General features: G+C 37.0%; 1 protein-coding gene across 2 annotated transcripts; it reads left to right on the top strand.

The window, feature by feature from the left end:
- Positions 1–5: 5 nt before the first annotated feature.
- On the top strand, positions 6–20462 carry kif20bb (kinesin family member 20Bb). 2 transcript variants are annotated; one of them, XM_081392226.1, is made up of 31 exons: positions 6–117; positions 355–467; positions 566–655; positions 931–1050; positions 1154–1292; positions 1381–1565; positions 1676–1733; positions 1841–2038; positions 2244–2355; positions 2462–2533; positions 2618–2767; positions 2866–3028; positions 3152–3409; positions 3508–3644; positions 3901–4030; positions 5862–6066; positions 6147–6208; positions 6311–6430; positions 6740–7794; positions 7992–8130; positions 8238–8360; positions 8450–8510; positions 8615–8740; positions 10613–10716; positions 10802–10936; positions 12101–12259; positions 12393–12584; positions 17854–17931; positions 18027–18165; positions 18276–18412; positions 20080–20462. In XM_081392226.1, the coding sequence occupies exons 2-31, from the start codon at positions 366–368 to the stop codon at positions 20161–20163; spliced, it is 4833 nt and encodes a 1610-aa protein (XP_081248352.1). In that variant the 5' UTR covers positions 6–117; positions 355–365; the 3' UTR covers positions 20164–20462. The 2 variants fall into 2 exon arrangements, with proteins under 2 accessions (XP_081248352.1, XP_081248353.1); XM_081392227.1 differs by having other exon boundaries at positions 10805–10936; positions 20080–20456.
- Positions 20463–21530: the final 1068 nt, after the last annotated feature.

Below are 21530 nucleotides of genomic sequence, written 5' to 3'. Positions count from 1 at the left end.
GAGCTACGTCTTTAGCGAGCTGTCCGATTGGTCCGATTTGAACAGAGACCGCGACGGCAGGAAAGAAGCAAGCATGTTAGCAATGTAAACGGGATAAACAAAAGAAAATAATAACAAGTAAGTGAAATTAGCGAGAATGAAACCACATAGGTAATACTTTTATATTCTTACATGTCATTCAAAATTGGCTCTAAGTTTAATAGGATAACATCTTAGTTAAAGCTCATTTTAACACGTTCAATGGCCGATAACGCTACGTCATTATTGTTTTAATTTTGCGTGTAGCCACTTAATTAATATAATCGTTATCATATAATAGCAACATGTTTAGCTAAACGTCAAACATTTTGATAGGCTTTTTCAAGATGATGGAATCGTGTTTAAATCACAAGCCTGGGAATGTTGGATCTATAACGGTTGAAGACCTCCGGAAAGATCTCTTCGCCGAGTTCTCCAAATTATCAAGGGTATTTATTATTACCAGACAGAACTCACGTTTAAAGCCTTCGAATCTGATTTTAAGGTTGTAACTTTTTTTTAATTTTGCTTGTTTCTATTTCCATAGGACTCAGTATTGCTGGAAAAAGAGAATTTGCAGGTCTATCTCCGTGTACGTCCATTCACTTCTTCAGAGAGAGCAGAAGGAGAATCACAGGTGCCTGAACATTTTTGACAAATATTTGACTATTTTATAATATTTCTGAGAAATTCTGTCACCACAACCCACATGTTGTTCCAATACCCATATAACCATCTTCAAAAAAATGTAAGGTTAAATTAAAGCCTCAGTTAGGCTACTATTCAGTTTTATTGTAGGTTATGTATCTGGGTTTGGAACAACATGAGGATGAGTAAATGGTGACAGAGTTTTCATTATTTCATGACCTATCGTTTAATGTAATTTGTTATAATTGTAATCTCTACAAATAGGAGTGCATTTCAATTGAGCCTCCAGATACTGTGATTCTGAAAGCACCTAGAGCATCTCTGACAGCCAGACACAGTGAGAGATTCGGCCCAAATCTGGCACAACGATTTCAGTTCTCTCAGGTATGATCGGCCACAGTCTCCTCTAGCATGATCATTTATTGTGAACAGGCTTCAAAAAATGTTTAGTGTTTTCTGATGTAACAATGTTTAATTCATATTTTAGGTGTACGGTCCAGAAACAACTCAAAGACAGATATTTGATGGAACAACTAAAAACCTTGTGAAGGAAGTCTTGGAGGGAGGGAATTCCTTGATCTTTACATATGGAGTTACCAATGCTGGGAAGACATTCACTTTTCTTGGTAAGGGTTTTGTATGAGATTTTTTTTATATATATATGCTGTCTATTAATACATTTTAATGTCTATTTATGCTACTTGTATGTTATAGGGCCTGAATCAGATGGCGGAATTCTGCCCAGGTCATTGAATGTTATCTTTAACAGCATAGAGGGTAGAATTTATTCTCAAAATAACATCAAACCTCTCAGATGTGTTGACTTTACAAGGCTCACTAAAGAGCAGCAGGATGAGGATGCTACAAATAAGAGAAACCTTCTTCGTCGATTTAAAGATGTAATTTATTTTATTTTATATATGAGTACATTTTTTAACATACCATTTTTTTAGTACAGAGAAGTACATTACTAATACTCACATCATGGCTGTTTCTTGATGTTTATCAGAATGACTCCCAGAAAACTCTGTCCAGCATGTCCAGCTCTAGTTGTTCATCTTTTGAAAGTAAGCATTATTAATTGTTTAATGACTTTCTCTCTGCCTTTGAAACTGTTTTTTAGCATTTTGTCAGTAAATGTGAGCGTGCACTTTACATTGATTTCTTCTTCCAGGCTCCACTTCTAGTGAGACAAATGGGGACAATGTCTGTTTGGATGAGACCTCTCATGTTAAATTCTCAGTGTGGGTCTCCTTTTGTGAAATCTACAATGAAAGCATCCATGATCTGCTTGATCTTGTTTCAAACGGCTCTCACCGAAGGAGCGTTTTGCGACTAGCCCAAGATGTTAAAGGCAACGCTTTTGTAAAAGGTAACCGAATAATTTAGAAGACTAAAAGTTCACTTGTTGTCTGTGTAGCAAATGTAATAGTGAATCATTGAAATAATAATTAAATAAATATTTACCGGTACATTTCAATATTTTTTCAATAATTAAATAAAGGTTATTTACCAGGATATTATCTTTATGGCTGGACATTTTGACATATACGTTTTGTCTAAATATTTTTTCCTAGATCTAAAATGGTTTCAAGTTAACAGTGCAGACGAAGCATTAAAAGTTATGAAAATTGGAAGAAAAAATCAAAGTTTCTCATCCACCAAGCTCAACAACATCTCAAGCAGAAGGTATTTCATTTTAAACAACTTTAGCATTCATTTTTAACTCTCATTATCATGTTATTACTTTTTAAAGTGACCAAAAATTTAAATATACTGTATATTTTCTCCATAGCCACAGTATATTTTCCATTCGAATCTTGCGGGTTGAAGATGTGGGTGTTCCCCGAATTCAGGCAATAAGCGAGTAGGTGACCTTTATCACACCACTGTTACTTTAACATAGAATCAGTGATTTATTCATTAATTGATTTGTCTTTATGTCTTTAAGATTGTCATTATGTGATTTGGCTGGATCTGAGCGATGTGCAAAGACTCAGAACCGAGGTGACCGCTTAAAAGAAGCTGGAAACATCAACACTTCCTTGTTAACTCTAGGGAAATGCATCAACGCTCTGAGGCTCAACCAAACGCAATCCAAGTGAGATAATGTCCACTTTCAAAACAATTAATTTGTTTAATGGACTGCATTAGATGGAAATATCCTTAAACCTGAACTTATATGTTTTTTTTGTGCAGGTTTCATCAGCATGTCCCCTTCAGAGAGAGCAAGCTCACACATTATTTGCAGGGTTTTTTCTGTGGCCGTGGAAAAGTCTGCATGCTTATCAACATAAACCAGAGTGCCTCGATGTACGATGAAACCCTGAATGTCCTCAAGTTCTCAGCGGTGGCTCAGAAGGTCTGCAAGGACCATTATTCTTTTTTACACTGACAGTTTAAGATTATCAGAAGCACTGATTAAAGGCATTTTTTGATTCTTTGTTATTTATTTATTTTGAACTTTGACTTTGTTCCCTTTTAGGTAGTGGTCCTCAACCCTAAACCAGCTCCTAGCGTTGTGCTCAAGAGATCTGCCAGAGATGTGTCCATGATAATCAATAACGCAGACAAAAAGGATTGGACCAGGAGAAGTTCACTCATGGGCTGGGAGATGAGTCTAGAAGATGTGCAAGAGGATGAAGATGATGAAGATATTGGTGAGGAAGATGTGGAGAGTGGCGATGAGAGCATGGAGGACAACACTGTGCTAGAGACTGAGCAAAGTCAAGAGCTGTGTGAGGTATTCAAGGTGTCTTTTCAGTTTTCATCAATGCATGTTTATAGTTTTCAGTGTTATTTTAAACTGTATGAATGACTAATGTGATATATTCGCCTCAGCTTCAGGTGACAATTAAAGAGCTCAAAGAGAAGTTGTCCAAAGAGGAGTCTGAAAAATTAACTATGGAATCTCATATTCGTGAAGAAGTCACCACAGAGTTTATGGAGCTGTTTTCTAATATGGAAAAAGACTACAAGTAAGTCAAACACTGTTTTACAGTTCATAGTGGTGAACTGATGATGTATTTTCACAGATGTAGCATTCAGATTGAGCCTGCAGAGATTTTTTGGCTGTGTTTACGCCATTCTTTTATTTGCATAATTCTTTTAGTGTGCTATAATAACAATGTAGAGAGCACAGACCTGTCAATGAGTGCAATTCATTTTTAGTGAAATTCTCTTTGATTTTATTGAAAATGCACTAATTTATGTTGCTTTTTTTCAATGTTTCAGTGAACGTCTCCAAAGAGAGAAAGAAATAGTTGAGGAAAGAGCAGAAAGGAGGATGGAGATACTGAAGAATCTGGTGAACAGAACAGTTGAGGAAATGGACGCTGTTAGCAGTGACGAGAATGCAGCAAAGGTGAATGCAGATGGTTGTAATAATATAAAAGAATAAGGACAAGTGCCATTAACATCCACTGTTATAAGCCTGTGTGCATTTTCTGTAGAGCTGCATGATTAATCGTTAAAGGACAAGTTCAGTATTTTACACTTAAAGCCCTGTTTACAGATCGTTTCTGATGGAATAGAACGGTTAAGATTAAAATTTGGACACATGCTGCTGTCCTGAGAATTTTAGGTTTCTTTCGTTTTCCCCCCCACCTCCAGAATGGCTGCATATGTGCACTGGAACAATCCTTCCTAAAACGCATTAAACTTGCGTTAACAAAGACATGAAACTCACAGAGTGGTCATGGGTGTTCACTGATATGCTCACACAAAAATCGCTGCAAAAGATGCTTTCCAACAAGTATTTTACCATTCGTTGTAAAACTGTGGACCTATTTTTCCAAACGCCTCACACCTGTACATTCTTCCGTTGAGAGCTTGAATAATAGACACTCCAGTCCAGTTTCCGGCGGCGGAGTAATATACCGTACCTCGCAGCACATCCAATACAAGTCAATGGAGTTGGACAAAAACTACGATAAAACCTGTTGTAAAATACCGAACTTGTCCTTTAAAAGATTGCGGTCTCGATTCAAACGCCCACGCGATCTTCTTCCTAATTGACAACAACGAAAGTACCCGGATTTTGGCGTGTTCGTACCGCAGGAACTAAAACGATTTTAGTTCTAGGAACTCCTTTTGGAGGAACTAATTTAGCTCCTACTTCAGAGTCTGGTCTAAACTAGCACTATAGGAACTACCAGTGACTTTAGTGTACGTTGATTGGCTGAATGCACGCAAAAACCAGCACCCGCCATTTAAAAAAAAAAAAGATGTGTAAACACAAAGATTATAGCCTATATATTGACTCCACAAACATGGAAAACAGTGATAGATGGGCGACAGACTAGACAGAGCAGGTTACTTAGGCCTACTTGTGATGTAAAAAAAATCTCAGCTCTCAGATTCTGTCAATTTTATTACGAAATTCAAATAAATACCATTTTGGCGCTTGTAAATGTGACGTGACAGATCCCGAGCGACACGTGAACCGATCATCTCTACTAGCTAATAGTAAATAAACACGGATGAAAAATTTTGAAAAATACAGTACAACTTACCGAAATGTATATTCCTCATACATAATATCGATCAATCAGTGTTTTTCAATCGCGGAAAGGGGTCAATGAAACAGCTGGAGAACAATTATGTCACATTTAGGAAAGCCATTTAATGAACATAATTTAGGCTAGCATGTTAGCTGGCTAGAAAAAAAAGAGCTATAGAGAATACTTACTTAGCTAAATATGTGTACTATATTACATATTTATTACATTTTAACTTATATCATTAAATAAAGATGTTATTATAATAAAAAACGCATTATATTTAATTTGAGTTATTTTTAACTTTAAATAATACTACCAACTGATTGGGCTCTCTGTATGTTTACAGCATTAGGTGAGATTTTTAACCCCCCAAGCACTAACCTGTGTTTATAGCTGTTATTTATGTTGTTTGCCTCTATCATTTAGTTCGGGGACTGAACTTTCTTAAGCTTCTTTTTAACCCATGATCTTCAAACCAGATGGATCTAATGTAGTGGGTATAATAGCTAATAGTAGGATTTAGATCTAGACACATTTTATAGGATAAGACAAATGAAAAGTGGGGTTAGTGTTAGAATTCTATGATACCTGTATCAAGGCACACATTTCAACACAATATATCTGTTTATGAAAGAAAAGACTAAAAACAGATATGCATTTGAAAATATAATTTTTTCCTTTTCAACATTCTAGGAGGCTAAGATTGAGCTTTTGGACAGCCTGATCGAAGTTATGCGAGGTGATCTAGCTAAGATAAAGGGAGATGCAGAAGCAGTACACATGTGCCTGACGAATGTCCCTGAATCACCTGGAACAGTCAGTCGTCTGAGGACACAGCTGGAGGAGATGAAAGAGGAGCATCTCAAAAGCCAACAACTTCTCAGTCTTAAAACTACAGGTGTATTCATTTGCCTCAGAAACTCAATAGAAAACTCAATATTTTATGACATAAGTCTAATTATATTTCTCTTTTTTTAGAATTTGAAGCAATGTGTGTTCAGGTACAAGAATCAAATGATCAGCTTCTCCAAGCAAATAGGGTAATATGAACTAAAGTTTTCTTTTAAATATCTGAGGTTATTGTAAATTAATGATTTAAATGGCTTCTGCTGTGTGTTAATATTTTTGTTTGTCTCTTTTAGAATTACGAAAACCAGAAAGTGAGATGTCAGGAACTCATGTCAATCTGCCAGGAGAAAGATGGCATGGTCTCTGTATTACAGACCACTTTGGACCAAAATGTGGAGGCAGCTACTAAAGATGTAAATGTATTTTACACTTCCTTTATTTTAAATCCTTGCTGAAAAAAAAAAAAAATATATATATATATATTTCTAAAGACAAAAATCTTACTGACCCATAACCTTACTAAGTTTTACAGACAAAGTCATTGTAAACTATCAGTGTATTTAAAATAGTTGTTTGAAAATTCTAAAATTCTTCCATTGTGTTCCAAGGAAAGGTAATAGCTTTCCTTTAACTTTTATCAGGTCATATATATATAAAATACATTAAGTTATACATTTGAACTGTAATGACCCATGATTTTTCTTTTGTTTTCACATGTACAGAGGGCCTTAATTAGCAGCATCAAAGAAGAAATCCTACATTTTAGAAACAATTGCAAGTGTTTGCTGAATGAAGACTCTGACCCTAGAGGGGAGGAAATGACAAGCCAAGAAACTCAACATCTGCAAGAACTGAAAATGAAAGATGACTGGCTGAATGAACTTAAACTTGAGAACTGTTCACTTGAAAAAACAGTGTGTGATCTCACTGATAGACTGGCAGAGTTGACTCATGCACATGAAGCCACTGTGGCGATGGAGAGAGTAGAGGTCAGCAAAGTCACAAATGAGAACAAGGCTCTTGCCAATGAGTTACATGTACTTCAGCAGTCAGCCAATGAGATGAGCTCAAAGCTCAAAACTCTCCAGATGGAATTGAGCGCTCAGACAAATATGGCCTGTGACCTTTCAGAAAAACTTGACGCAGCCAGAGCTCTGATTAAGGAACATCAAGCAGAGTCTTGCAGTCAGTCCAAAACCATTGAATCCTTAATGACGGAGGCAGGTAATTTGCGTCAGGAACTCAGTGCCCGCCAGCTCTCACATGACAAAAAAGAAGATGAATGCATGAGGATGGTGGAATTATCTCAGGAGAACAGCAGACAGATCAATGATCTGGAGCAGGAGGTCAGTCAGACTAAAGTGAACGTGTGCCAGCTGGAAGAACTCTGCAATCAGCTTAAAAATGAACGAGATGCCCAGGCACAGGAATATCAGAGCCTACTGAGCCGATATGAAGCTCAAAAGTTGGTTATGGCCCAAATAAGAAGCAACTCTGAGCTGCTGAAAGAGCTGACCGCTCTGAAACATCAGCAGGGGAGGATGGAAGACCAAGAGCAAGACTTCAGAGATGATTGCTGGAAAACTCTGCAGGACAAACTCATGCAAATGCTGAGCAAACTGAACCAACATGAGGATGTTCTGAATATAGTGAGAGCAATTGTAGAGAATGAGATAACTAAGGCAAGAGATGAGGCCAAGAAGAGATTAGCTGCAATGGAGAAAGATCTGTCTCATAAAGATGCAGAACTAGAGACTAAAGCTAAAGATCTTTTGAAGTAAGTCTTATCCAAACATTCTGATAACAAAAAAATAGGTCCTCAATTCTGTTGAGTGTCTTGTTTGATATGCACTAGATCTTACATGACTACTCTTTCTTTTCAACTATTTATTTCTAGTTGCTAAAGCATGGAAATGAGAAAAAATGGTTTAAGGAACAACAGCTGGTCTGAATGACCTTTTGGTCTTTTCACAGGTCGAGAGAACTTGTGACCGATGGACTTAATAAAATCAAGACCATGAGTTGCAATTTGCAGCAGGTGGAGAGGGAGCGATCTGATGTCAGTGATCAGTTATGTAAGGCTAACTTGCAGAAGGAACAGTTAGAGAAACAGGTTTGTAAAACACTTTTGTCCATTGTTAGTGTTCCTTTTGTCCATTGCTAGTGTGCCTAATGTGATTTTAAATTAGTTTTTTAAACAGTGTTTTTTTATTCCCACAGATTTTAATCTTGAGTGAAGAAAACAAAATATTTCTGCACAAACTATGTGAAGCGGAGGAGATGAGGGATAAGTCTGGACACAGTTTGAGCTGCACAGAGCAAACTATTGATCCATTGCAGACTGTGAGTGCTGCCCTTTCCCTCAGCTTTGTTCAGTTTGTGATGCTATCAGGTCTTAGATGCTGGATTATTCCACTTCCTTTCACTCACAGGTGCCGTCAAACCATGCAATTGAAGAAGAAAACACACAGCCTTTCAAAACAACCTGCCATGGTAACCTATGTGTCTTTTCATTTATACCATTTTCTCCACAATACTATTTGGTGTTACAAAATTGGCTTACGTTTTGTCCTTAATAAGATTGATTTTGCTTCCAGATCTTTTGGCAGAGCAGAAGCTGATTGAGGAGACATGTGTTCATGTCTCAAATAAAGAGTGCACACAGACAGATGAGGAGGAATTGCTGGAGGCCAGGCTGAATGAGATTGAATCCATAACTGAAGGTGACTGAGTCTGTTCTAATTGTAATTTCTATAAATCTCTTCTAGTCAACACACTGTGAGAAGTCAGTAAGATTCAGTGTAGGTATTTCAAAATTACTGTTATTTTAAAACGAAAAAAAAAAAAAAAATAGCAGTCTTTCTTCAGTATTTATTTGCAGAATTCATTTATAATTATAATAATCAAATCTGTTAATATTAATCAGCAATATTGACTTTTTAATTTTCAGTATTGGCAGTATTCATATAATTTCTATTTTCTCATCATAGAATCCTGAAAATAATTGTCAAATAAATCTTAAGCAGTACAACTTGATAATGAACAGAATAATAGTAAGAGATGTTTCTTTAGTCTAAATCAGCATATTAGAATGATTTTCTGAAGCATAATATGATATTGAAGACTGGATTGTAATTGGTATTGAGAATTGTAAAAATTCCCTGGTATTGGTATCTTGTACTGAAATTCTGGTTTAATGGTAACACTCCTTAAGTTACACTTTAACTACGTCTCACCTGTAACTGTGATGCAGTCTGAATCATAATCACACTGTGTTCGTTCGTTGGCCAGAAGAGAACTGGCCCCCCAACTGAGCCTTTTTTCTCCCAAGGATTTTTTTTCTCTATTCTGTCACCTGATCAGAGTATGTGAGCGGAGTTGAGTGACAGCAATTTTCCCTCCGCACTCAAAGCATTTAATAATCACTCCACTCGGGGTTCACCATTTACCGCTCCCCGCTCCACTCCTCACTCACTCACTGATATCAGAAACACTGCTCCGTCTTCGCTTCCTGAGGAAATTGCGGCTAAAGTATTTAAGTATGCTTTGAAATCTCGCAAAAGTTCAGTTCATAATATATAGGCCTATTAAATGGAAAAAATAAATAAACAATACTAGAATAATAGTTTCAATGTGGTTTATTGGAACACTATTGTGCAAACATTTTTCCTACGACATGCCAAGCTTATTACATAGTTATCAGCATCAAAAAACATAATTTGCTAATTTAGTTTGGAAAGATGAAAATAACAGTATGTTGTCGTCAGTTATTTTATCTACGGGTCGCTACATTTCTTACAGATTTCTGCTCATTCGAAAATCAGATACAGATAAAGTAACACTGTAAGATTACATTTGTTTGAATGCATTGGTGAGAGAGCGATTGTGTGCGTGAATAAGTGCTACCTTTTTAAAATGTGCTTTCACCCGATCATATTCAGTAGCCCATTTAGAAGAGACAAACAAATTCCTTGAACTACAACCTCCTGCTCATGTCCATCATAACCTCCACATTCTTTCTAATTTGAGGGATCCATCTGTATCATGCAAGGTAAATGTGTTTAACGTGTGAATTCTTGCAAAAATGCAGTTAAATTATGGGCCGTTGGCATGAATTGTATTCGTGATGGAGCGGTAGTGGAGCGCTCAGAGCGAGTGAAAACCACGACACTCCGACTTTTAAAAAATCCGCTCTGCACTCCATTCAAAATCACGACGCTCCGCTCCCACTCTACTCACATACTCTGCACCTGATGGAGTCTGGGTTCCTTGCCACTGTCACTTCTGGCTTACTTAGTTGGGAAATTCTTAATATTCAACAATATTATTGATTTGACTGCACTGATACTATAGGATGAGAACTGAACTGAGCTAGACAATGACATCACTGCTTTATAGATACAATTAACTAATTTAATAATTGATGATCTTTACAACAGAACTGAATCAACACTGAACTGACTTAAGCTGAACAAAGACACTATTTTATTTTAGAGCTGCTGTATAGACAAAAAGAACTCTGTTTTCAGAGCGCTATATAAAAAAAGGTTTACAAAAATGAAACAACACCACAAACATCTCTTTGTTCTTCTCAGATCGTGCTAAACTGCAGGAAATGTGTCAGAAACCAAGTGTTGGTCTCTCTGATAAACCCCAGCAAGAGGAACGGAGAGCCTGCAGACCTGCAGAAAGCACAAAGGTAACAACCTGGAAGTCTTTAATCTCTCCGACTTTTCCACAACTGGGTTTTGCCAGCAGTAGAATGATTTCTTTTGATGTTTCAGCAGCTTAATGAGGAGCGGGCTGATGATAAGCAGGGAAAGGGGCAGGATGGAGCAGCCATGGGGGAAGAGGAGAGAGCGGCCCAGGCAATAAGGCAACTAGAAAGCGACCAACAGGACAGGTTGCAGCTGGAGCTGGTAATAGGATCAGCATTTCCATTTCTCTCACTCTGCTTCGTTATTTTCTTTTTCACAGGCTTGAGGGCAGGATTTAGCTCAGAATAGTAATTTATTTACACAGCAGGTTTCTGAGTTAATATCACTTCTGTGATTCGAGTGACCTGCCAACAGGAGGAATGACAAGACTCTAGCAGGACAGTAATGGCACAGCAGAAAAATGGAACGTGCAAATTTTTTTTCAATTTCTTAAACAACTAATTAATTAATCAGTCTTTCCTAAGCCCTGTGTAAATAAACGGGGGACAGGATCATCTGATGAAATTAAGTTGTGTACTTGTTCAAATATATATATATATATATATATATTTTTGCATGCAAAAGTGGATAGGAATGCAGAGGTCTTGGGTGCGTTTTTAAAAATGTTAGGCTTGTATCTATATTATACAAGCCCAGTGATGTACATCTCAATGTGTATTGCTGTAAGGGCAGTACTTTAAATAGCATTCTTTTGATGATGCATCTTCTTCAAGGGCATATTACTGTGCAATACTGTGTGTGTGTGTGTGTGTGTGTGTGTGTGTGTGTGTGTATATATATATATATATATATAATATACACATACACACACACACAGTATTGCACAGTTATATATATATATATATAACTGTGCAATAGTTTTATATATATATATATATAATTTTTTTTTTTTTTTTATCTAGATAAAAAAAATCTAGATAAACTACTCAGTTCAACTAGTTGTTTTATGGATGACTACTACTTTTGAAAATGATCAACTCTTTATTTTCTCTTTACTTTAGTAAGATCAATGTCAACTACAATGTTTTTTAATGGTCGATAACACTATCTGGAGAGAAGGTTGGCTGGTACAATAACTAATTAATTAATTAATTAAATGAACTTTTTTACACACCATTTGCTCAAATTCACCAAAAATTTGTAAAATTGCACTACTCTGATTTTGGAAATGACACTATGAGGAATGACCAAATACTGCCTCATTGATCATTCTGACCAGTATAACAGCCTACCACTAGATAAGATGTGGGATTTTTAGAATACTTTTAAAATACTTTATATCAGCAACAATATTTTGTGGTAGTGCTATAGTATAATATTAAAACATATTTTTCTCTTCCTCATTTCCCTGCATACTGATTACAGGAAATGTTAAAGCTTCAACTGGCTGAAAAGCAAGATACCATTGTAAAATTACAAAAGGAAAAGGGGGATTTTGCTGCTACCCAGAAAATTGACAGACCCAAACAGACTTCAAACGTGAAGACAAAGAATGAAGGCAATTTATTTAGTCCAACACAAGAGGTCAGTAGAATGATATTAATGCAAAATACATGCAGCTGATAAGAATTATTTGCGCATGCAAAGATGGGAATAGTTCTGGTCTGTATGAAAATTGGTTACTGTGCATAATATGTGTTGGCATCACTCAAAACAGGTTGGAGTACTAGACTCCTCTGTTCTTTCCACAAAGAGTCTCAGAGATGAACGCTTCCCCAAACCTGAGCTAGAAATCAGCTATACACCTCTTAAATCTGACCGAATGAATGTCAGGAAACCGGGAGAAGAAGACTCTGTCACAATCAAACTCCGACGTACAGCCAGAAAGAGAAAGAACCCAGACATGCAGGTATACAGATATCATTTTTAAACCCTTTGTTGTGATTTCCTAAACAATCCAGGTTTCCGACGGTCCAGGAAATCTTGGAAATGTCAGGGAATTTCAAGACATTTAACAGGAAAAGTCATGGAAATTTCTATAGTATATATATTTTTAGTTATGCTCAGTTCCAAAGTATTTCTTAGGATGAAATGTACCTTTTGTGAGTGCGATCTCTATAAAATGATTTTCATCACAAAAAAATGTCATGAAAAAAATCATGGAAATTCACTGTTTAGAGCCTTTAACTAGTCCTGCAATAATTTCCTAATTATATATTCATTTATATTTCATAAAGCGTATAATTAGACCTATTAACTGATAAAAAAAAATTTGTACTGATTTATCATTATAAAACTTTCCATGGTTAACGCATTTAGTAATTCATTGATGATTCAATCCAACGTTTCACAATAAAAAGAATGCAAATGAGTTAACTTTTGTTAAAGAGATAGATTTGTAAATAAATTAGCTGTGAAGAGGGTCTTTGTGTTGCAGCTACTGTTGCGATAAACTCTGAAGGTTCCAGTCTATTTTTAGATATCACATCCTTTTCAAATTGAATGGCATTCATCGTCATCATCAATCGGCTGCAAACAAAACGGGTTTGCAGTCGGTCACAAATTTTCTCCATTCTGTTCGATTACTAGCAGCTCTTCGCATCTCGTCAGCAGTTGGTGGCATGTTGTTGTTGATTAGTTTGCCGATGTATGTGTGATATAATGTGCGTGGCTTTCCTCGGCTTCGTTTGCCATGTCGTTCTTCGGGCGCATATAACACATATTTGTTAATTTGGTCGTTTGGGTCTCTTCTAAGTGAGTGGCCGACGAAGCGTAGCTGTCTTTGTTGGATTTGAAGGATAAGCTGGTTCTTTTCGATTGCTTCGTATACAGCTTGGTTACTTATTCGATCCATTTTCTTGATGCCGAGCATGATTCTGTAGCAACTGGTGGCGAAGCTGTTGAGTGAGTTTTGCATTTTCTGGTTGATGATCCAGCTTTCGCAGCCGCACAGGAGGATGGAGATGCACGCTGCTTCAGAGATGTTTAGTTTGAGTTTGATTGGAAGAGTTTTTGATAGAAATACATCCTTCATTTTCCAGAATGCTCCCCACGCTTGTCCTTTTCGTGCTCTGATATCTGCTTTGCTTGACGCGATGTAAGAGCCAAGATACTTGAAGTCTTTTGTCCACTCGATTTTTTTTTTCCGTCGAGTTCGATGAATTGATGTAAGTTGATCGGCATCTCTGGCCCGGCAAGCTCTTGGTTGCTAAATGCTTCCGTCTTTTTAATGTTGACCTCAAGTCCTACTCGTTTTGCCCACTTTGCTGTTGTTTGAAGTTGAGCTTGCAATTTTTCTGGATTTTGCTGCTTGTCGTTGTCGCCGCCCTCGAGCAGCGCAATGTCGTCGGCAAATTGAGGTCGAACAGTGAGGTGGCTGGATATCTCGATGATCTAGATAGATTCGTCGTGAAGCCATGTGAGCCCGTTGATGTTGCATGCTCTTGTTCTGCTTTCTTTAGGACGAAGTCTATGACGATGATGAATAGAAAGGGAGCTAGTGTGTCTCCTTGAAGAACGCCAGGTGAGATGTTGAACTGTTCTGATAGCTTGCCCTCGACCATTACTTGACTTTTTGAGTTGTTGTAGATAGTGCGAATCACTCTTACGATTTTATCAGGAATTCCGTAGTGTCGCAAGATGTCGAACATGACGTTTCGTATGAGCGAGTCGAACGCTTTCTTAAAGTCGACGAATATGATGTAGAGGTCTAGTTTCTTGTCGATGGCGCCCTCGATTATTCGTCTAAGTATGTGAACTTGTTCGGTGCATCCTCTTCCTCTTCGAAATCCTGCTTGATTCTTTCTCGTGATGTCGTCGACTGGTTTTCTTATTCGATTAAGAAGAACTTTATTGTAGACTTTCGCCGCGATCGACATCAAGCTGATCCCTCTGTAGTTATTCATCAGTGTAAGATCGCCTTTCTTGGGAAATGGAACGATGAGACTGTTGGTGAATTGCTCTGGTGCTTTTTCTTGCATGTAGACATCATTGCATATGTTACACAGCTGTCTGACTGCGTGATGACCTCCGTATTTGAGAGCTTCGGCGGTAATGGGGTAGTCGCAACCTGGTGATTTGCCATTTTTGAGTTCGTCTACGGCCATTTTGACTTCATCGAACGTGAATGGGCCTATATCGATCTCTAAGTCTCTGGTAGCTGGCTCGATGTGTAGATGTTTCGTGACTGTTTTGTTGTTCGGCAGAGTTTTGAAGTAATTCTGCCATTCGTCTAGCAGTTCCTTAGGAGAATTGATATCGCTACCATCTGTTTTCTTCATTTTATGCTTGTTTATTGATTTTGTTTTGCCGCTGATCTCTTTGATAACTTCCCATGTGGTTCGTAGCCTGTTTGCTTTTGCAGCTTCCTTGAGACGCTCGAGTTTCTCTGATAGGAAGGCAAGACTGTCCTGCTGGTAAGACTCGAGAAGCTTTTGACTTAGATCATGGCACTCTTGCTTTTCTTTTCGGTCTCGTTTGGCTCGGTTTCGTTGATCAAGTAAGTTTGTTGTTCGGCTTGAGACCCAGTTTTTAGGGGCTTTTTTCTTGATAAGACCGACTGTTGATTTAGCCGCTTTTTCGATGGTTGCTACAAAGTGGTCATATTTAGTTTGTACGTTTTCTTCGTCTTTGCTTAGCACGCTGAAGTGTTTTTTGATTGCGATCGCATATTTGTTTTGTAGCTCGTTATTCTCTTTTAGCTTCCTCCAGTCATATTTTGGTCTCTTATTCTTATTTTCGACTGGTGCGCACAGACTGACTCTTATTTGCGCGTTGACTATGCGATGATCTGAGCCGACATTGAATGGCATTAATGACATTATAAAATTGATCTATGGCTGCATTTACACTGGCCGATTATTATTTTTTTGCATCCGATCCGAGCCACTTCCAAATGTGGTTTTAAATCAGATATCTGGACTTCTAACCTACGTCTAAACACGTACATCCAATTCCTCTTTGAATTCCAAGCCACCATAAGGCAAGGGTGACACGTTTGTCCACAAAGAAAGCTTTTTAATGTTGTATTATGAAGCAGATGTGGCTGTATGCACTTGCTCGCAGCTTTTTTATTGACGTGTAAACTTATTAAAGGAAAGAAATTGCACGCACACGTAAACATTCAGGAGTTGGAGAAATGGGGTGAAATTAGGGGTGTGCCGGTTTCAGAATTGGTGATGACGGTTATGACGTGAGTCAAATGTGACAGTTCGTAACATAGCCGGGGGGGGGGTAGGGGGGGGTTATTCAACTTAACTAAGTATTCAACAAACTAAGTATTCAACTTAGTTTGAAACTAAACGAGCAGACACTGATTAGCTACTTGGTCGCCTATTAAACAAATAAAATTAATATCTCATCATCCGCACCAACGTTTTTTTTTTTTCAAAGCTGCACCCGCCCACCATCCGCCGATTGTTTTGCGGTCTATGGACGATGCAATGCTCTGCTGATGCGAGCCGCAAGAAAGCCCTTGTCTGTTCTAGAAAGGATGCAGCAAAGATATTTAATGCTAATGTATGAGGCATAGGCCTACGTTGAGTTTTATTAATTTACGATGAGATGCGCTCTAGTTCGCAATGCAATGCAAGTGAGCGCGGCGCGCCTGCATGTCGCGGTTATATTATTGTCTACTATGTTTGCTTTTTATGTATTAAATACATGCAATTGGTTGATAATACACATATATTAAAATTAAGATACAATTTGTACAAAACGAAATTCGCTTTAAAGAAAGGCCATTGTTAAGAGCCTTTCTTTAAAGCGAATTTCGTTTTGTACAAATTGTATCTTAATTTTAATAAATGTTTTATCAACCAATTGCATGTATTTAATAAATAAAACAAACATAGTAGACAATATAATAACCGCGACATGCAGGCGCGGGCTTTTTATTGTCGGCTTTTTATTGCTTTTTATTTATTAAATATTTAAGAGTAAATTTATTAAATGCAATTGGTTGATGAAACATTTATTAAAATTAAAATACAATTTGTACAAAACGAAATTCGATTTAAAGAAAGGCTTTCTACAAAGCAAAACTTAATGAAGTGGTAAAAATCATGTCTGATGATTTACAAAACAAAACTTCATTAAGTGGTAAAAACCATGTCTCCCGAAATATTGCGCATCTTATGATCCTATCTTTTATTACAATTGTTTTTTGAGCTAAAATGTAATACACATCATATATACACACACTGTATATGTTTCTTTTATCAAACATGTTTGAGGCCAGTCAAGGGCTAATTAAACTGCACGATCACGTAATGATAAATTTTTTATTATTGCATATGTTTATTGCTAATGTTTATTATTGCAAATGTTTTTCATTTGTTTAATAAATCTCATAATGATGGCACATCACTATATCGTAGTCGTAGCTTTTATTTCTGTTTTAAATGATTGGCGGTCGGTCAGGGGGTACTTGGCAAAGAATCAAATACAGTTGGAGACGAGGTAGATCACTAATAACAGACTGTTAACAATTGTTTTTAATTAGTATTTAAACATTCGATATTAAACATATGATAAAAAAAGTTTGTAAAAAATATTTTAATAACACGGTTTTGGCGGTTATAGAGTTCTAATGACGGTGTTCAACTATAACCGTCGGTCTCACGGTTATATACTAACCGTCACACCCCTAGGTGAAATTATTTATTTTTTTTACATAAAAAGTTTATCTTACAGTGCTACTTTTTCACTTCAGATTTCTATATCTAACGACCTGTAGATAAAATAAATGAAATTTACTGTTATTTTCCTGTATATATCCATTCTGTCACTTTTTGCGCTGCAAAACATCTGACAGCTGTTATCTTGTCCATGCTGGCAAATAATCATGGCCACCCGACATGAGTTATATAAATAATTTTAATTGCACGGCCATTCAAAACCAGAGGGTCTACCATGTGCACAGTAAAGCGATCACCGACAATCATTTTTGGCCAGGAATTAATGTAAAAACAGATAACGGATGCCAGTTGTGTCTAAAGTGAATGTAAACAGTCGGTCTAAAAAATCGATATGGTTAAAAGATCGGATCTGTGCATTAAGACAGTCTATGAATCAAATTAAATTAATCATGTGCGCTAACACATTAACTTTAACATCTTTACATATAATGCAACACAAAGTCATATAACTTGTATTGTATGCGTTTGTTGTTGTTCTAGAACTCAGTGGAGTCAGAAAATCTGAAAAACCGACGGCTAAAGGTGAAAAACTGGGATAATAACATGCAGTCCGTTGAGGTGATTTTTTTTCTATCTATTAATACGTATACCTGTGCCATCTTACATCTGTCCCTGTAATGTTTATTTGATAATATTTTTTTGCTCCTTAACAGACTCCCACAGTGCAAGGAAAAAAGGTGAGTCAGTTAAAGCAGAAAGACTCTCCTGCCAGCCAGAAATGTAAAAAAGATGGAGCCCTCCAAAAGATTGGTGACTTCATCCAGAGCTCTCCAACCCTCTTTGGAAGCAAAGGTCAGCTCTGGCTCTTAATTTTACACACAGTCAATGGTATTGATTGGAGCTCTCTGCTAAAAGTGTTTCATACTTTCTCAGCATGACCAAACCTTTAACTTGCTCCTCAGCCAAGAAGATCATGAGCATGGTGAATGTTAAGTCTCCTGAACTGCCAAATGCTTCTGAAAACAACAAACCCAAGAGATCCAAACGAAAGCTCTTCAAGACTCAGGTTTCCTCCCCGCTGGACATCCCCTCTTATCCTGTAAGTAATGTTTCTTTTGCCTAAGTCATGGATAAGTAAATCAAATGCATGTAGTCATGAATGAGAAGCATGCCTTATGTTAGCGGTAATGTCGCAATGTTACGACAACTATGTAACATTTGATTTAAGCCCCCAAGAGACAAAAAAGGTTGATAGTCAATTGTTTTAAAGCTTTCCAGTGTTAATATACTGGGCACTAGATTTATTAAACATTAAAAAAGATTCGTAAACAATCCTTGGTGAAAAGTTTCACACTATATTGAAACATTACCGCGTTACCGTTATACTTAAAAAAAAACTCCATTGTGCCACATTCTATTTTTAATTTCATTTAATATTTATATTTATAATTAGGGCTGTCAAATTTAGCGCGTTAATAACGCGTTAACGCAAAATCATATTAACGGCACTAATTTTTTTAACGGACGATTAACGCAGCGCGTATTTTCTGTTTGACCCGTGGCCCAAAACCTAGTTGGAGAAATGCAGATACACAGTGTTGGCAACTTAGCCACATTGCAGACCCCTTTAGCGATTTTTTTCCCTTCAACAAAGCGCCCAAACCTTATTTAGTTTCTGAGAATATACCGGTACCGCCGGTACTGCTCTCCCAGCACGCGCGCGCCTCTCTCTCTCTCGCTCTCTGCGTCTCACGCGGAGGAGCAGCGCTTTAATTCAGTTAAACACAGATATTATGTTGCTTCTCTAATTTTACAAATATAGCCGAAATCAGAGCACGGATATTGTCTTTAGCTTATGTGTATTTGATTTCACCAGACGACGGCTCGATTATCAGAATTTTTGTGCAGATTAACGTCTTGGAAGGGAGAGCTGGTTATGTTTATTTGGTCGCGTTTCAGTCACCATTTCAAATTCATTCCGTTGTTTGACAACAGAAACAGTAAAATATACGTTTTATTGAGAATGTATTGAGAATTTAGCTTCATCAAAATGGGCACAGAGAGAGACAAACTACAATGTAATAATAAATGCTAAATGTACATTTAGCATTTTCAGAAGAGCTGCCCTGTCATGCAAAAATCTAAACATGTTTGTGTTAGTAAATTGCTCAGTGCAAAGAAAGAGAAGTAATGGGAACCTGGTATTTCTTTTTTCTTTCTACATGTGTCTAATAGACATGAACAAGTTCTTTGAAAAACATCTATGACCTTTGAAACATGTCTCGTCTTCATGCTATATTGACTATGGTTTCAATAATAAACATACATTTGCATAAAGCATCTATATTTATCAATGTCCACGTTGATTAGAGTATTACAAACTTGAAAAGTATTAATTTAAGGTATATTTAGAACAAATAAAAAATGTGTGATTAAATGCGATTAATCGCGAGTTAACTCATGACAACCATGCGATTAATCGCGATTAAAAATTTTAATCGATTGACAGCCCTATTTATAATTAAATATTCTTCTTCTTTGAGTTTAACTTTGAGCTTTATTATTTTAAAGTTTGAGTATTTAAAGCTGTAAGTTCGAAGGCTTTGTTGAATGTTCAGTTTGAGTAAAAGAAATCTCATTATTTTATTTGAGATGTGTTTGTTGTGGGATGGAGGTACAGTATTACATTTATTTGTAAAAACATTAAAAGAAATGCAGAAATGCTGCCAGGTGAATGTGTATTAAATTCATGAAATAATTTTACAGGTCATTGGAAGCAATGAAGATGAAAAAGAGAGCGATCATCTCATAATCAAGAGAAAACTCAGAACAAGAACTGCCAAGAGATGACAAACACACAATTTCATGGCCAAGTGTAATTTCAATAGTTTACTTTTTCTTTTTCTTTTTTCTTCAAATTGTCATATTTTGTGTTTAATACTTAAATGTTGTTGAACAATTCATATTTGTTTTATTAACACTGGGCATGTTTGTAAATACTTTATGTATGTACCTCACAACGTTTTAAAAAATTGTTTTCTTTTATAATTTAGCTTTTGAATTCCTGTTGTAATTGGACAAAATATGACCCAAAAAAAATGCTGTTTATTAATAAAAAGCCTATCATTTGGGTTTCAGTTCTTATGCTTAAAAGAGAAATATTAACTGAATATGCTTAAAGCATTACTGTCCCTTTATGTTGGATTTCACATCATGATATCCTTTAAAAAATGCTCAGATGAGGAAAGCAGTACCAAACAAGTAAGGTGAATGGGGATGAAGAGAATGTTCCAGATGAATGTTTGGGGGTCAACTTGTATTATACTCATTTATTTCCACTGTCAGTAAATGGAGGGTGGCTGTCATCAGAGAAGAGTAAGTAATACATTTTATCCGCACCTCATGATCTCTGCACTAACAGGTCAAACCTGCACTAATACACATCTCACTTCTCACACTAATACACAATTTCACTGAGGTGAAATTAATGTGACATTGAAAACAAACATTTTTGTGGGTGTGTGCTTGCATGTCATCATAGTAGCAAATTTCAATTTGCTTCGTGGCATTGGGTTATAAAAGTGTGCTGTCCTTAATGCATGTGATAACATTTTGTTTAAAGTCAGCATCAAAAGGAAGTTAACTTCTAGATCAGTCTAACTTGTAGATCAGGACATTTTGTCCATCAGGAATTGATTGGATAGTTGGATCATTGTGGTTTACTATTGCTGCGATTTCATGTGATTGACAGGCTGTCCCGCCCACATGGCAGTAAATGTCAATTTTTTTTTTATTTTTTTTTTTTTTCAAACCAGTTCAGCGCAAATCCCAACCTGCAGCTAATTTCATCGGTTAAGGTTACAGTGAGGGGTAGGTTTCAATATTAACCAACTGCAGAACCGCAGAATACGTCATAGCAGTGTGAGGATGACAGCGCCAGCCTAACAGTCTGATGCCGGAAGTGGGCGGGGCAAAAGCATATAACGGGTGGAGATGGGTAGGTTTATGGGTGGGTTTAGGGGTCAGGGGGTGGAGATGGGTAGGTTTAGGGGTCAGGGGGTTGAGATGGGTAGGTTTAGGTATGGTATACGTAAGGTGGATATGTATGGTATGCGATTCCAGCATCAGACTGTTAGGCTGGCGCTGTCGTCCTCACTGCTATGACGTATGGTTCTGCGGTTCTGCAGTCAGACCTATCTCGTAGGTTTAGGGATCAG

Source organism: Scardinius erythrophthalmus (assembly GCF_964197995.2).
Source record: "Scardinius erythrophthalmus genome assembly, chromosome: 18".
Classification (NCBI taxonomy): Eukaryota; Metazoa; Chordata; class Actinopteri; order Cypriniformes; family Leuciscidae; genus Scardinius; species Scardinius erythrophthalmus.
The sequence above is the reverse complement of the archived record's forward strand: the minus strand, read 5'-3'. Positions and strand labels throughout refer to the sequence as shown.